General features: G+C 43.0%; 1 protein-coding gene across 1 annotated transcript in view; it reads right to left on the reverse strand.

The window, feature by feature from the left end:
- Positions 1-17,763, reverse strand: part of cgnb (cingulin b) — a 31,766-nt gene extending 14,003 nt beyond the window's left edge. Inside the window, 12 exon segments of the mRNA XM_080787726.1 lie at positions 40-160; positions 1,674-1,822; positions 4,534-4,746; positions 5,122-5,254; positions 5,825-5,934; positions 9,683-9,752; positions 9,853-9,933; positions 10,064-10,500; positions 10,503-10,603; positions 10,606-10,954; positions 10,957-11,244; positions 17,633-17,763. Of these exon segments, the coding sequence (XP_080643852.1) occupies positions 40-160; positions 1,674-1,822; positions 4,534-4,746; positions 5,122-5,254; positions 5,825-5,934; positions 9,683-9,752; positions 9,853-9,933; positions 10,064-10,500; positions 10,503-10,603; positions 10,606-10,954; positions 10,957-11,223 (2,031 nt within the window). The 5' untranslated portion in view covers positions 11,224-11,244; positions 17,633-17,763.
- Positions 17,764-18,394: the final 631 nt, after the last annotated feature.

Genomic DNA, 18,394 nt, shown 5'->3' on the forward strand with positions numbered 1-18,394 from the left:
CAGCTTTAATCCATGCACCCTGGCACGGGGGCGAATTACCTCTGCATAAGAGTGCTCATCGTCAAAGCCTGGCATTTGTTTCTTCATTGCCAAAAGTGAGTCTTGAAGATCCTTCAGCTCCCCCTCAAATTCCTCCTTTTCCAAACGAGACTTCATAAGCCTGGGGAGCAACATGGATGAAAACACATACACAGACACAAACACAGTCTAAGAGTCATGTAATTGAACTTGGATGCTATCCACACACACATGAATAGTGTATGCATGCATAGATATACACAGACACACACACAATTTAAATCGCTACAGCACCAAAGATACCAATAAAGAAAAGATACTAAGCACTCAGCTAAGCCCTTCACTCTAAACCTTAGAGACAAGATCTGGATGTTATTTTGTTTCTTTTCTCTTGGAGTATAAGGGGGAAAAGCAAAACAACGTCCAAAATGTGTCTTGTTTAGGAAGAGAGATTTGCTACATGATTTATCACCACACATGACGCCATTTAACTTCTTAAGATCACAGACAAACTACAGTTACATTTCACTAAAGCCAATCATGTTAATTGGAAATGATCAAAGTGTTCAAAAGATTATGTATCCAACGATTTGAACACTTAAAAAAAGGAATCACCGGTATTGAGAACTTGATTGAATTGATAAATTAATTTCATTGGATTGGTTTAAATCTGGGATGATGATGAGGATTAATAAAATCAAGTTTTATAATGAAAGCATCATAGTTAGTAAGTCTTATCAATACAATCAAAAGTCAGTAAATATTTTTGAGATATAACCACGCAAAAAATAAATGCATGTCCATATCTTGTGAGGCTTTGATCACACTGGGAACTAAGCTATGCTTCTCAAACCAAACAGTGAAATTAATTTCTTCTCTCACATTTGACTGCTGCTGGGCTGCACGTTCCTGCCCAACAAAGAGTCCAGTGAAAAGGAAAGAATGCATGCATTACAAAGAAATACAATATAAGAGCTCTGGACGAAAGCCAGCAGGATACAATAGTGTTATAATATACTGAACAATGTCTTGCGCCATACAGCAACAATACCATGCAGCAAAGTCTAAGTCTCAGCATTGATCCTATATGAACTGTATGCCCGTATCTATAATGCTTGCATTATAATCCGCTTATCACACTATTATTATAGTTACAGCTCAAGCTCTCAAACATATTTATAATGCTTTATAACAATAATGATAATATATTATAGGATTTTACTGTAGGTGGCCCTACTGATAAAGGATATCCTGACTCTATAGGGAACTACATGCTCCAGATAAATCCAACCAACTGGGTGGGTGGATTAAAACAAAATGACATCACTGAACAGCAGTGATAAGCAGCGAGGTCACCTCAGCATACGTAGCTGTTTTTACTCTCTACCCACCCACCAATGGCGCATTTGGAACCAGAAGGCGGGGTCACCCCTCAAAGGAAGGTGTGAAGGTGTCTCATCCATGAGGAACATTAGGTGGATAAGTGGGTTAGGTGGGTGGAGGAATTAATTTGCCTACTGTACATAGATACATAGTTAGCTGCACATGGCAATTCGAAAGACCCAGTGCTTACTAGAGCATGTGTTGATATTTGCTCCATGTGTATTATTTATATCGGCATTATGTGGAGTTCCCTGCCATGGTGACACACTTACTCCTGCTTAGTAGTGTCCAGCTCTTCTGCAGTGGCTTCCAGCAGGCTCTTCCACTGTTCCCCCTCGTCCCTGCAACCATCCAGATCTTCTTCCAGAGAGACAATGGAAGCATTTACCCTCTGCCTCTCCTCCTCAATCTGCCCCTGCGACTAACACACACACACACACACACACACACACACTTAAGTTATGTGTGTATAAGCAAAGTATGCGTAATATGCAGTTTCTATGCACATCATATTCCTGGTATTCTATTACAATCTGATATGCAAATAACAGACAACTGGGGTGATGTAAATATCAAAAAGGTGTGTGGCGCAAGGGGCAATGGAGAAAAACATTAGCAGAAAGAAACATCAGGCAGGACCTAATCTCTCTTCGGATAACAGCAGAATCTGTCAGCACCACTGCCGTAAACATGTAATGTTGTTATTAGTAGGACTAGGAATAAACACAGCAGCACCCAGGTGGAAGTAGACTATGAAAGGGGTGGAGCCAAACCAGCAACTGTCCTGCCTGAACCTTGGCCAGGCCCTGCGGAAGATTCCCCTTTGGACGTGTGGCAGATGGTTGGTTTCCCAACTACTTTGATCCCCCTCTAGCCTCCAACTGTCAACCTCTACCACACACTGCCTTGAACTGTCAACTGCTTATTTCTCCCTCTAGTCTTCTCAGTACCTTTCCCTGACACTACTATCACTTTCTCCAAAGTCTGACTTACAATTTATTCCTGCATATGGGCTGTGACTCCTAAAGATCTCTTAACCGTTTCCCCGCCAAAACACGTAGTCTTCGTTATTTGTCGGGAAGCGACGCTGCCAAAAGGCTATGTTTATTCAGTTGTAAAAATGTGTTTGATCCGATCTAGTGGAAAGGCTACTCACATTAGCTTCGGATGGCTATCTGTTGTTAGCTTAGACACTGGACTGCCAAATCCCCCTCCCAGACGGCATTTCTGGTCAAAACAACGCTTATTGCACGGAGCCTAGCGGTCGGAGTAATGGCGCTGGCCTGTAGGCCTACTTGTGAAACAATAACATTCAATCTGCCAACACACACCATTAAATGGCCTATCTGCTGTAAACCAAATGGTTTTAACACAAATCTCTCCCCCTCTTGCTGTTTTGCTATTTCTGACTGAACATATTGGTCTACTATACAATGTAGGCAAACTTATAATGTTAATATCTTGGTTCTTCGCGCAAGGCATTATTCCTCTAGTTATGTGATGTATGGCCATTATTGACACATGCAACACTTGTTGCATGTGTCGCACATAGATAGGTGAGTGTGTGTGTGTGTGTGTGTGTGTGTGTGTGTGTGTTAGGAAGATAAGAAACCTGACAACAATAGCCTTTGCCAGAAGAAAGGCTAAATGAGGTACATGCAACTACTTCCTTGTAAGGATTTGGAAAACACTCCATACAAGTGTCTTAAAGTTGTGCACTGACTACTGGTAAAACTGGACCTATCAAATTAACTGGACCTACTGTATGTCAAATTAAATTAAAATTATCTTCAATAAACTAATCTGAAACAAACAATTCATTATACCTTCATGATGTCTTAACTACCAATTATTAATTTCTTTGCATAAACTATGGGCAATGTTCTCAGCCGTCTTCAATTATTGTAGAATTGCATATAATAACCACTGGGTATTGCATAAAATGCAAATATGAGGAATACAAAAAAAAGGTAATTTATAGGCCTACTGTTAGTAAACATAAAAAATGCAGTGCATCTGCAAACTGTGAATTACATTCAATAGAAAGATCATAACTAAGTATTCTGAGCAGCTTCATTTACCTCGGCGTGCACATCGCAGAGGACTTGACATTGAGAACCCCTGGCCTATAGCCATCTTTGGCCAAAGTCTTTTGTGCATTTTCTAACTGTTTTGGCCCAGGAACCCATTGGAGGGGTGAATCTTTTCCAAGTACTCCCTTATCCTCGCAACACAGCAACCGTGTATACATTTTAGATTAAAAAATAATATCTGAATTATTTTGCGGACCCCCTGGCTATGCGTCGGACCCCACTTTGAGAACCATGGCTATTGACACCTGAATCACATCTGAGAAGGTTCAAGGTCTCAGAAAAGGTCCTGGAATCACTTTACTTTGCTACCACTTGGACCCTAAAGTGGTAGAAAAGTAAAGGGATTTTCTGAGATGGTGAACCTTCTCCTGTTCCTGTTCCTGTCCTGTAGCTAGGGGAAGGAGGTCACCGTGGTCCACAGGGACCTCCCTCTCCCCTACCTACAGGACTCATTCAACAGCAGGTGTTTGAGCAGAGCTAAAGGGACTGTGAATGATAAATATCACCCCAGCAACTGACTATGTGTGCCGATGTGGAAAACCAAAACACCTGAGGTGTCTCAAGGGCAAACTGCCTTCAATCTGTAAACACCCGTAGTTGCTCACAACAGAGCATACACTGTCATCAGTTCTACTTCTTTTGGGACATAACCCGACATAACCCTGTGCAAATAGTGTACCTGTACTTGTTATGTCTGTCTCCATGGACAGTAACCGTCTAGTATTGCATTGTACAAGCACATTTTTCATTGCTTTTACAGTACAGTACAGTACAGTACCTAGTACGGTATATGAGTGAGTGACAAATAAACTTGAATCAATGTTAGCAAACACACAAAGGTGCCTTCCGATTAATGTGTGCAGTGTTTTAAGCCATTTGCCTCTGCAAGCCCACGGTAACACAAGCTGAACAATCTGTGCAGATGAAGATTCAAAGGGCGGGCAGGGTGGGGGTGGAACATGGAGGCAGCTTACCTGGGTCACCTGCTCCATGGTACTCCTCAGTACCATGGAGCAGGTGGAACATGGAGGCAGCTTACCTGGGTCACCTGCTCCATGGTACTCCTCAGCTTGTCCATGTCCTCGCTGTACTGCTCCCTCAGGGCCTCCACCTCCTGGTCGTGGCACTCCACCTCGTCCTTCAGCGCCCCCTTCAGGGCGGTCAGCTCTCGCTCCCGCTGTCTCAGCGTCTCCTCCTGCCGCTGCCGCAGCACAGCCGCCTCGGCCAGGTCCGCCTGCAGCGACCTCACATCCTGCAGGAAGAGGAAGTGAGAGGATGAGAGAGGGAAGACATGATAGATCGGGGAGAAGAAGACCAGCAGAAGGATGGAGAGAGAGCGGTTGGTCAGAGAGCAAGAGAAAGAGGTAGACTTGAAGATGGAGCGAGAGACGTGGAGAGACAGAACGGAAGATGGATAAAGACAGGATGAGTACACGGGAGAGACGGAGACAGGAGAGAAATAGAAGTAAAGAGAAAGCAAGAGAGAGAAGCGGCAAGCCATGGAGTGAGCATGTAATTTAATTGCTAATAATTGGCTTTCTTCCAAACCAGGAGGTGTTATTTAACTTCAAGAGAGTGTGTGTGTGTGTGTGTGTGTGTGTGTGTGTGTGTGTGTCACTGTCAATACCGTCTGTAGTGAGTCTGTGTGAGGTGAGTTCTCCGACACTCTCCTCAGTTCCTCCTGAAGTCCTGCTAACTGGTCCTCCTGCTGGCGCACGCGAGACTCCGCCCCCTCCCTGGCCATACGCAACTCAGCCAGTCTGCACAGGCACAGACACAGACACAGACACAGACACAGACACACACACACACACACAGTAATTCATCAATTCCCTCACCCAATTATCCAACTGAAAAACCAATCTGCAAAACTGCTGCACGGACAACAATTACTGGCATTTTAACCACTTTCAACCTTGCCTCCCACTTTGGCACAATGCAGCATAATACAATAGCATTTTTGTCATCCAAACAATTCAACAATGGGAAAATTGCCGATCTACAAACCGTGATATTGAGAGCATAAAGATTGACTATTTCCACTAGTTTTTTTAAATAGGGCTTGTGTGTGTGTGTGTGTGTGTGTGTGTGTGTGTGTGTGTGTGTGTGTGTGTGTGTGTGCTCGACGTGCGCGTGCGTGCGTGCGTAATCAAGCCAATTCAGAAAGTGTTAGGTAGACCTATTGTAAACTATTATAATTGTAAACTATTATTTGAAATGAAGTATAAGTATACTAGGTGAACAAGCTTTATTATGTTAATGTCATATGACAAATCCCAGCCATCAATGACAAAAGTAGGTTAAAACTATAATTCTACACAAACACATACTCATCATGAGCCTGCTGTAGCTCCATCAGGTTGCGGTTCAGCTTCTCCTGGAGCTTAATGTTGTCATTCCAACTCTCCTCCCCTTTTTGAATACCATTAGATTCTGCCTTCTACACACACAGAAGGATGAGGGAGACATGACATATCATAACAGACATAACACCTTTTTCTATATTCATACAACTTTCATTCCATATGTCAGAGTGATGCTTCTCTCACTATTATTTGCTATGTTGACCTTTTTTTCTTTTTAAATTATTAATATATTATATATTTATTTTCATTTCGAGCAAACTGCCAATCAAACTATAGGGAAACAAATTAAATCCTTCCAAAAAGTTCCTCTGGAAACCAAAACAGCTCATGTGCCCCAGGTTATAATGTCTGGATAGCACTCCAGCAGAAGAGTCAGCCAGTAAAGATTTTACACAGGGCGTACAAAAACATCTCACACCACCCCATCCCACTTAGTTGAGGTTCTCAACCTTGAATAGAAATCTAAGCATGGCTTTCCAGTCTCATCGTCCTCCTACACACTCCATAGAGCACGACAGAGAGAGAGAGAGAGAGAGAGAGAGAGAGAGAGAGAGAGAGAGAGAGAGAGAGAGATATAGAAGACAAAGATAGGGGAGAGAGATACATATTGGTTGATTCCAGCTCTACAGAGAAGAGAAAAGAAAGAGAAAGATTGAAGGAAGAAAAAGACAGACTGAAGGAGTGACGTGTGCCAGGACAAACATTCCTATTCCATGTCTTATCAGTTAGAGATTATTACAGAGACATTTTGCATTTTGTGCTGTTTGCCTGCTATAGTAAATAATACTGGGACTCTTTATCCTCTCTGCTCTGACAAACAGAAGCGAAAGTGAGATGATTGAAAAGCCTTCAAAAGGAATTTATCAATAGCAAATTGCATCAGTTAACCCCATCTTATCTATAACTGCACCATGTCTCTGTGTGTGTGTGTCTATGTGTACGGCTGTAGTGCACGCAAATGCATCAAATTCGACACACGTGTTCCACACCGCCACAGGGAGTGCAGTGCCCGGTGTCAGTCGGTCGGACCCACTGTTGTCCAGAACCGCCACAAAATATCTCTGCCCAGGCTCTGGACAGGGACCCTGCCCAGACTCCATATATGGAGCTGGCCTGTTCTGACATCACAACCCATATTTGGGCATGCCTGACACAGAACTCCATATATAGGAATAAAGGGACAGAGACAGATACTGAAATCTCAGTAAAAAAAAAGGGGACACAGACAGATGGGTGGAACGGGTCGGGTACAACATAGCCGGATGGGGCATGGATCTCCAACTTCCATCGTTACCGACTCAGTGCTCTACAGCCGGGCACCAGTCTAGTTATGTTAATAAATTAAAGACCCACTTCTGATGAGCTAGTTCATACAGACATGGGCTTATCTGATATACAGAGCCATTGTATAAGGGTTCATGCAAATTAGATGCTGTAAAACATTTAAAATAAATGCCTGGTCTTGAATCATAGAGTACATACGCTTCTAGTAGCCTCTGTGATCATGATGTTTTGACAAATGAACACACTGGTGGTCTGTAATAACCTCCTAGCCATTTTGATGGTTTGATTTATTGAATGAGATAAATGTCACGGGGCAGGGCTATCATGTTTTCTCTCGAAGTATGCAATTACAAATACACATTACATAGACCACCTGCCTTGGCCCCAGGTAACCCGAAACACCAGCATGGGTTCTATTAAAGACACTTGAACTCTGTTGACAGTACATTGGGTCCTATTCATTAAGAGGACATTAACCACTACACCCTATATACTTCGTTGACTGGATCCCCCAGAACTTAAAAAGCCAACATGTTTCGACTCCTTAGAGTCTTCATCAGGGCAAGCTCACAAGTCACAACATGATACGTTGTGAGCTTGTAGACCGGCAATTGTCACCAAATATTCCCCTTTATATAGGGTCCAGAAAAGTGATGCTAGGGATTATTTGGTTAGGCATGGATAGTTAAAAGAATCTGGATACTGCACACATTTCATAACTTTTAGGCTTTGGCATGGAATATTTTTGGTTTAGTCCAAAAGTCCAAAAGCTATTGCAATGCGGTCTATATTCTGAAAATAGTTCACCATGGATCCAATGAGTGGTGGAAAGCACGGGTGCCATGGTAACATGGAAAGACACAGTGCCATCTTTTAAACAGGACCATGCAGAAAACTGAGCCACACCGGCCGGCAGGCTGGCCAACCCCCATGTAGTGCAGGGTTCCACTCCAACTCAATTATTGATGGATCTCAATGGCTGAGTCCTTAACAAACTGTGGCCCTAATCAGCTTTCCTCTGCAGGTGCAGCGTTGCCAAGAGACCAGGCAAGGGGGAACGATTTGCAGGCAGGCATGCATGGGTAAAAACACAACAGTTACGCAACGAGGTCGAGGGATCGTACATAATGCTACATATACTGAAGTACTTATATGTGCAATACGCTGTCATTTATGTGGCCATTATGAGAGGATAAGAAGCCAAACGCATAGCTCAGGAACAGATTAGGGATGTAGATTCAAGTTGGGCCGTGTGCAAATATTATAAGAGCCAGAGTGGAATGCGCCTTAATTAGGTGTCAGAGGAGCATAAAGGTTTTGGGATGGAGCCAAAAAATGACCCATAAAATACACAGCATGCCACTTGATTTCATTTTTGCATTCTTTGGCTTGCAAAAAGAGCACCCTTGGAGACAGTAAGAATAGATTAAATTGCATTTTATATCCTCACAAAAGAGAGCAGACTACCAACCAGATGTTACCATCGCCTCATCAGAAAACCATTTAATAGTGGAAAATAAAAACAGCTAAACTATTTGCACTGATGAGGGATTTACCAGCCCTTGTAAGGTAAATGTACAGCTTGCTCTAAAGCAATGTTTTTCCTAACACCGGGTCGGGACCCATTTGTGGGTCGCAGGCACATTCTGTATTATTTTTTGTTTCCTACATTTTGTTTTTAATTATTATTATTATTTCAAAACATTTGCAAAAAGCATTCTCAAAAAAGAAAAACTTTCATAAATTAAAAATAAATAAAATCAATGATTTCTTTCAGTAATTATAGCACATTATAGGGACAGAGTTGGGTTTTAACTAAGAACATGTACAATCCCTAATTCCAGTCTTAGAATCTGACTTTTTATTTCACAACATATTCCCCCATTTCCACTGAGATTATGGGGTGAATGAGTCTTGTCTCTTACTGTCATAGTGACATTGTCCTGCATCAGATCATGTGTCCCTATCCAAATCAGGATATTTAATAGGACTGGAGACATAGGCAATTAGGCACACATATGGAGGTGCACTATATGACCAATAGGAGACTGACCATCTCTTCGCCTGGTGCAACTCTTTCACTCATTTTATTAAATGCTATTATTCAAAAGGTGTGCTATTATTCAGCATCATATGCTAGCTATTACTTTCTTTTGCAGTTTAAGCGAAATATTTAGCCTATATATACACAAATATGTTGATGTGGCATATAAAATGTTTTTTTAGGATTTTTATTTCTAGGGTAGGATGTCTGTATTCCTCTAAATCTATGTTAAAAAGTGCCAAATCGACATTAAATCAGCATCAGGACACTAAAGTCTCACTCTTGCATTTTCCTGAAACTTGGCAGCCCTGAGTTTGGGCTTTTATAGATGACTGACTCAGACAACTGCAGATATGTTACACTACTACCAGATTCCCCACTAATACTACTTCCACAGAACGAATAACCACTAAACAAAACGTTACTCCTTCTAATCTGAAAGACAGAAGACATTTTTGAATTCCTTCTTTGACGCTCACATCATACATTCATACCTTGACACTGTGGGTTGTTTCATAGAGGAGGTTGACCTTTCTTTTGATGGATGCATCACTTTCACTGGTCCTGAAGAATGAGAAGAAAGACGGACACAGTGCTTTTAATGAGACTAATGTAACTGTAGCTAGTCACTTGAGTAGTGAGTGTATTTTGTAGCCTCAGTTACCCTGCTTTGAGGATGTTGTAGATGGCTTGTTTGGCTTGTGCTGCATCCCCATCTTTGACATCTGCACTTTGATTCTGGTTACTAGGAACCGCAGGAAACTCCTTTAAAGAGACAACAAATTGTCGCTTAGCTACTTTGAACGCTTACCAATTCGTTCGGGCAAATGAAAGAAAATGACACACATCCTGCCTGTGAATATCATGATACCTACTGGTTTTTTGGTATAGCGGGAGGGGTGTCCTTGGCAACAAAGTTCCCTGGTGACTGGTTGCTCAGCTTGGGGGCAGTATGTGTTGTCACCTTGGCAACAGAAGCAGGGTTCCTTCCCAGGCTACTGCTTTCCGGGGCAGATGATGTCAAGGAACTGGACGAAGATGGGGAGGAGAACGGTGAGAGAGGAGCAGCGTAGGGGTTTGGAGTGGGAGAGGGAGGAGAGATTTCAGGGTGATTGTCTTTTCGAGCATCCAGGCTTCTGGAACGCTTGCGTTCTTCAAACTTGAGCCGCTGCCTTGCGCCAGTACGGCCCCTGGTTTGCTGCGGAGCACTATCTGGACTGCTGCTGTTAAACTTGTTGATGAGCTTGTTGATTGGAGCCAATGAGTTGGTGTCTATTGCTGGAATGGGTTCTTCCTCAACTGACAACGGAGGAGAGGCTCTGGGAAAGACTCCACAAAAGAATCCTGGCTCAGTTTTTTCCCACTGTACCTTCCAAGTGAGCCGGCAGGCCGAGCACCATTCTGCTTGAGCCCTCTGGACCCAAACCATTTAAATTAACCGGTTTCAGTCCTGCCTCATTAAGCCCCTCCCCATTGGCCCAGCCTCTGTCCACTCTCTCCACACCATTGGTTGGAGCCTTGGGCCGGAGCTCGGTCATCGTGCTCTCTGTCTGTGTTTTTTTCACAGCCTCAGGCTCACCCTCTCCCTGGCTACCTGCTTGCCCGTCCCCAGGGGGTCTTTTGAACGGGCTTCTGAAGGCATCCGCAACCTCGTTCTCTAGCGGAGAGACGGGGGAGCTGGCCATGTTTCGGGTGGAAGCATAAGGGTTTGTGGGGTCTGATCCTTCCCAGCGTTTTGGAAGGCTGTTGTATGGAGATGGGGGTCCGAGCAGGAGGTGGTTGGAGACTGGGCCTGGGACTTCAGTTGAACCCCGTAGGAGTCTCCTTTCTCCCCATCTTTTAGGACCACATAGGGCTGCCCAGAGATGCCCTGAACTCGCACGGCCACTCCATACTTATTTGAAGGAGGAGTGGCATTGCTGCCTCCTCTGGACTTTTCAGGGTACCCCCCACCTGTGTCATGGAGGTCCTTGATGAAACGTATCTGAACACCGTAATCCACGAGTGGCTTCTTGTCTGTGGAGAGGGTGCTCATGTTGACTTCCTGGGATTTTGTCTGAGCAGACAAGGGAAGAGATAAGAATATGAATTCAAGTTAGTCAACAGAGCAACACGTTACGAGAACAGAAGAAAGAGATATTGACCTCAGATAGGACAGACGGTACATAATACAGATAAAACAAACAGATACACTGAAATACAGCAAAACAAACAAAACAGACATATAGCAAGTACAGGACATCTCAATGTCCTGTACCTGCAACCAGATGGTTTTGGCTTTGCGTACTTGTGAGTCAGGTCTGTGATGGTGTGTATAGCGATTTGGTTCTATTATGCTGAGTAAAAGGTGGCGGTGTGGTGAATGATGAACGGTCAGTGTGTTGACAGCATATCGGCGGCAGTGGCTCAGAAGGTAGAGTGGCTGCTTTGGAACTGGAACGTTCCCAGTTCGATCCCAGGATCCCCCAAGGTTAGTGTCAACTGTCAAAGTGTCCTTGAGCAAGACACTGAACCTCTGGTGAGCAGATTGGTGCCTTGCATGGTTTCCTCTGCCATCGGTGTGTGAATTGGTGAATGTAATGCACAATCTATGTAAAGCGCCTTGGATAAATGCACCATTTACCATATCAGGCCATGGAGTATAATGTTAAGTAAAAGTCAGTTTGTTGTGCAGGGTGAAACAGAGGTATTTTAAGTGCTCCACCTGTTATCAGTGATTAGCCCATTAGCTTTTATTTGATTAGCCACAAATATCTGCATGCATTGCAAACAATGATTGCATGCAGGCCACAAAGAGTTTCTCACCGCTCTATAACCTAAGATGTTGCTCTACTAAAATTACCCTTTGACCGATTTCTATCCTCTGCTTTGCTGCCAGTCATTGCATATGACTTTCATTACCAACATTAAATTACAGATGACTAACTCAATAAGATACTCAGCCTTTCTCCATTTCCACTCCTCCTCTCTTCAAAGCCGTTTTCCTGATTCTAAACATTTGGTGTGAATGACCTACTTTCTCCCCAGGTGTGGTCAAAGTATGATTCCCCTGGCATATGACACTGCCTGTCTGCCTGGTATATCTTGATGAAAGTGTCAGCTGCCATGCCTGCTCTGTAGGCCAAATAGATTATTTCATAAGAATTGTTTTTTTGTCAAGCCAAATATGCCACTGGGTCACTGGCAACCTGTTTGTTCAGGTTCACAACTACTTGTTTAGATTACACGCAGAGGCTGATAGGAAAGAGATACAGGAGTGTCTATTTGCGTGTTACAGATATAGAGGTGGACTCCCTCGAGACACAAAAGCAACAGAGGGAGAGAAACAGAGAAAAACTGAAATAGAGAGAGAAGGGCATTGAGAAAATGGGAGAATGCATGGGTAATGGTATGGGCTGGGAGGTCTGGTTTGTTCACAGCGTGGTAAGTGTTTATTAGTGTGTCAGTGGGAGTGGCCCGACATCACACCACACAGATGATCAATACATTGCCACCAATTTAGGCTACCCTGCATAATGCTATTTTGATTTTATCCTAAGAGCCTTGCAGTGCAATTAGTAACCTACATAATAGTGTCAGAGTCTACCCTCTAAAAAAACCCTGCTGGGCTACACAGACATTGAGGGCCATATTACTTAAAACGGAATGTATAATTTACCAGAATCAAAATGTGTAGGCATATTATGTATGTATTATTGTACACATTATTTTCAACTAGATTTAACACAACTCCAACTCCAAAGTGATAGAACATTAAAAACAACCTGAGTCGTATGACCTGAGAATCTCCAACTTTTGCCCTGCAAATGGGTGAGTCGATAATAAGCTGTATGGGTAGGTGAATACTCTTCCTATTGTCCAGGCTCTGCAGAGCATGAAACTACTAAGGGTTATGTTAGGAATGCCCCCCGCCTTCTCTCTCTCTCTCTCTGTCTCTGCCAAAGCTTCTCTCTTTATACATGACTTCAGAGGGGCGACCGGACCCACTGAGGCGTGTTCTGTTTACTTTGAGCATTGCATTAACTTGAGCACATGTGCATACACTAATGTGAATGTGTGCACACTGCACATACAATAGATACGATGTATGGTGTGGACACTATACACCTGCCCTCCACTGCCCATCCATTGAAGCATTCCCTCAGGGACCATTTTGGGTCATCACAATAACTCTGCTAGTAACTCTCTCCATCTACCACAGTGACACAATAATTGACTACAGCCCATGTCAAGGTCAAACAACATGAATATCATACCCAAATCCAAACTAATATAAGAACTCATTACTTTTGATAAAGGAATGCATAAACCACTAAATGGATGTGTAATGTTTTCAACATGGATTTTAAATAAAGTGTAATCTCTTTGGCATGGAAACCACATGCATACACATGCCCACTCATGCATTACACACATACTATGTTCATATTACAGTGCCCTGTCTTGCTAGTATTCAGGTTACAAAGGTCATAGCCTCCACCCCAGATCCTGTCTTACTTCTCCACACCTACGATGCTTACTGCATATAGAGGGTCTGAGATCAGATGGAACCATAAATTGCAGGTAATGAAACAACCATTAGTTATAGTATAACAGCCAGCACCTTGACCTGCTATAAGGTTAGATTGAGTCAAAGTGAACCTTTGTTTTTTCCCCCTCCTGAAAAACATTCTCGGGATTCCAGACATTCCCTTTATCCTAAAATGTTCCGCGTGGTTTGCATTTGTTGGAGGATCGTGGATTATGGAGGAACTGTATGATTGGATTTGAAGAACTGGGCCAACATCTACATGTATGAATAGAAGGGTATGAGGTCGAAAGGTCTGCAGAGTGTGGTGAATGTCTTCAGTCCTGCTGAATATTGATTAGCAGCACTGCTCTGTGTAATAGGAACAAGAGAAAAGGCTAACTTTTAACAGAATCATCTCAAGCATCTGTTGACTCTAGAATAGGTAAAATACTTGTAGATGGTTGGTTAAGAAAGAAATTGTTGTTGAGGTGCCCTTGAACGAGGTGCTTAACTAGTGAACTCCCAACTGCTGTGCAGCAGTTGCTCAATACTGTGGACCTACTAGGTAATTTCCTGATATGAATGTATAATAGTAAGCGGTTGCTGAAAATGAGGAAACGTGTTAAGTCCATTTTTGTTAAGTAAACAAAGAAAACACCCATTATGAGCTTAGTCATGTATTGGGAGCCAACAGTAGCAGAGTCCTGTTTGGCGACAACTAGACCACTTTATGTCTGCTCCCTGACAGGTTTCTCTTGTCACAAGGAATGGCTGTATCAACAGAGAGAAGGAGTGGAATGTAACCCAACAAGCCTATCTGCCGTCATTCATCCCTTTCTCCCCGCCCTTCACTTCTAATTTTCCCTGTCCGTTTCCTCTTCTTTCTACACTTCCATTCTCCATCCTCCTTGTCCAGGTAACTGAACAGGAAGGAATTCCCTTGATAATAATATCCCATTGGTATCAATCATTATCATCATCATCATCAGTAATCTTGGATGTTTAGATAACCATTATGTGACGAATATCCATAATGAATAAAACTACAGAGGCGCAATTCTGGGAAATTGCAAGTGTGGTTTCACCAATAATATCTTAAATAAGTACAGTATGATGATGATGATGATGATGATGATGATGAATGATTCATGATGATGTATTGACCCACATGAGGTCACAGGGACCAGCTGTGAATACAGCAATGACTTTGTAAGCAATTACTATAGTTTGGTTGGCCTCTGGGCAACCACACTAATAAAAAAGGGGTTCATGAAACATTTCTAGCTTGCTGCCTTTACAGTTTATTTTAGTAATAGCTTGGGCAATGACTCTTTGTCTTCACCAGGCCGAAGGCATGGGGGGAGAGTATGTTTTGCACGCAGTCCGTGTGTCCTTCCGTCCGTCCGTCCGTTATCAGCTAATCTCGGGCACCGTTGGCCTGATCCATGCCAAACTTTGCACACACACTCCCTGGATGCCAACGACGAACCTCTGCCCCAAATATTCCTCAACGGCCTGTTATAGCGCCACCATGAGGCCGATTTAGGCAACTCATTTCTGTAGATTACTCGTACACATTTTATCCATACATCACACAATTCGGTATACACTATCTCCATAGTCATGTGATCAACACGGAGCGGCACCATTCCCCATCTTCCATCCTGATTGGCTAAGATTGGCTTCCAAAGCTCACACGATTGGTCCGTTTCGAAAAAATGCCACAAATCACAAACACAGTGTGCAATTTCCGTGAAATTATACACGCACATTTCCACTAGGCCGACGACAACATGCCACATTTCCCCCCAAAATCAGCCTCACGGTGGCGCTATAACAGGCCAATTCCTGTTTTTAGCTATAACTGCATCGATCTGTATACAACTTATGTATGCACATCTGCCGGTTATAGCGCCACCATGAGGCAGATTTCTGTAAAACACATTGCTTATGTTAGTCGCACAGATTTCATCCAAATCTCACGCAAATCGGTCCAGATGATCTCTGTAGTCATGTGATCAAGACAAGTCTGTTGGATTTTTCAGATTCTACACTGATTGGCTTACACACTATCTCTATAGTCATGTGTTCAAGACGGATCTGTCCGATATATCATTTTCCATCCTAATTGGCTAACATTGGCTTTCAACGTTTGCAGGATTGGCCCGTTTTGAACAAAAAGCCTCAAATCATCCAATTGCCATCCAAGGCAAGAAGAAATGGCACCCTTTTCACATTGGCCTATTATAGCTCCACCAGGAGGCCACAACCTGACCTGCCCTGGTGGAGACCTGTGCCGAAGGGCACTTTATCTAGTTCAGTATGGATTGATCCTGTGTGGAAAACAAAACAGTAGGGTAAATGTCCCCAATTAAAGGGACTTGTTTATCCATAGCCTAAGGCCCTACGCTACCAAATAAGCTGAAATGTGCACACATAAGTAGGCTACTGTTTTTTTTTATGTCAGGTTAATTAGTTAGATTGTCAACACATTATACCTTCTTAATCTACAAATTAAGGACCACTTTTATTTCTTCATATGTATATAAGATGGGTACCATTTCTGTCTACTCAGTCCATCTCAGAGGAGGAGATGGACAGTCCAGTGACCCATCACTGGTAGGCAGGTTTGGTAATTTCAAACTTTTTATTGATACAAGAACTGGCTTCAATTTCTATTAGGATTGCCCAATGATATCATTGGTAGGAATGTTTCTGAGCTGCTCAAAGCCTGCAGCAATGAGACACATAGACAGTAGAGTAAGCAAGCAGACAGAAATTGTGTTTAAAGTTATGATTATTAGTAAGGACCAATAATATGAAGATACGGAAAAATGGCACTCATTTATCTACTTGCCTACTATTAGCCAGTGTCCTAAGAGGCTTATGTGGCCCAGAGATACTACAATGAATGAAAAGGGGACAACGTGTGCCATTTAGGACACCTATATCCAAAGCTGAAAACTCCAAAGCAAACAGTCCCCCATTTTACCATAGGACAGGTGGAAATTAAGATCCAACAGTGGCAGTATTCTTGACAAGTCCCATTTGATCTGAGCATGAAGAATCTTTGTTTCAAGACCAAATACGGCAATATGGCAATCTGACATATTCCAAAACAAGCTGAACTTCCAATACTAACCAAAAGGTAAGAATATCCGCACAATGTGCCAATTTAACACATTAAATAAATATACAGTAGTCAATCCAATCATAAGAGCCCAATAGCGCACACCACACGCACAAAACGTGCACCTGCCTCTTAGTGGATTAATTGCGTCACACCCAACCAGCCGGGTCAGCCAGTATCGGTTTAAGTCGAAACCGGGTTGTTTACATGATAAACTGTGGCCACGAGCGGACTGGGGGCTAAGCATAGAGTATTGGGGGGGGGGCTAAGTCAAACAACACACACCAGCACTGCACAAAGATGTTGTCGCATCCTGCTATTTGTAGCCTACCTGGCCAGCTGCTATATCACCACTCATATCCTCTTTACGCACTCTCACCAGATCCAATTATGGGCTATAGCCGAGCGCTCCATCTATGACTGCCACTGGCTGGGTGAATGAATGGTGCATCCAATCCTAGTCATTAAAATAAAACGCGCTTAAACAAAAGAGCAAAGATTGTGTGTTTTCTGCGTCGTCGGGCGCGTTTGATTCATCATTATGAGCAGCAGGAAAAGCTGAGTATAGTAAAGACGACTGCCAACGCACCACAAAGCCACAGGTGTTCCCCCTCGCCTTTATCCATTCCAAATATAATAAACGCCCGCTCAGCAAAACGCAGCCACCACGAAATGCAGTTCTGCCATTCCGGGCTGCTCACAACAAAATTCCCTGCAGCACAACACATTTAACACAGGAACAAATGCAAAGAACAAGTAAATAAACAGCGGTTTATAGAACCAAAGCGTGTTGTTGTACTGTACCTGTAGGTTTAATGCAAATCCGATGATGTTTTTAACACAGTCTACTCAGAATCAGATCCCCCGGTAAATTGTAATTATCGTAGAATAAATAGATGTTTCTCAATGGACCGAGGACATGAGGAAAATCCCCCTTGTTATTAGAGTAACCTGTTGCCAGTAGCCGTACATCTGATAACCGTGGACCCGCCTCAGTACCAACTCCATTGGTTGAAGAGACAGTGAAGGAGGCGCCCCGCCGTGTGCCCTTTCCCTGCATACTTCGTCGTTCGACAGTGCAACGCACCAGAAATAGCAAATCTACAGGTTCACACCGCGTACCATCCGCGACGCGCTATGGCTTGTAGATCTGCTATCTTCGGTGAGAAGCAGTGTCGTACGACGGAGTATAACTATAATTAACCAACAACACCCTGTGGCTGAGCCGCAAAACCTAAATACTATCGGACTTTGTGGCACCATAACATTAACCCTAAACACTAATTAATACTAAACACAATTATCTTTGTAATTTTCTAAATGATGCAGATGTCTGTGGTGGGTGGGTCTTTCAGTACCTTCATGATGCTCAGTGAGTCAGTGACATCATAAGGTAGGTTTGTTTGCCTGCCCACTTGTGCCCAGTGCCCACATCCGTTTTTTTTCCTACAGACCCTAGTGATAGTAAAACGAATATCGTATTATGGGGTTAAAAAATTAAAAATATGTAGCCTAAGCTAAAGTCAGATATATTTAAATGTTAACGCTCATGTTAACTTAATATGA

Source organism: Protomyctophum bolini (assembly GCF_963924005.1).
Source record: "Protomyctophum bolini genome assembly, chromosome: 17".
In the NCBI taxonomy this organism is placed as follows: Eukaryota; Metazoa; Chordata; class Actinopteri; order Myctophiformes; family Myctophidae; genus Protomyctophum; species Protomyctophum bolini.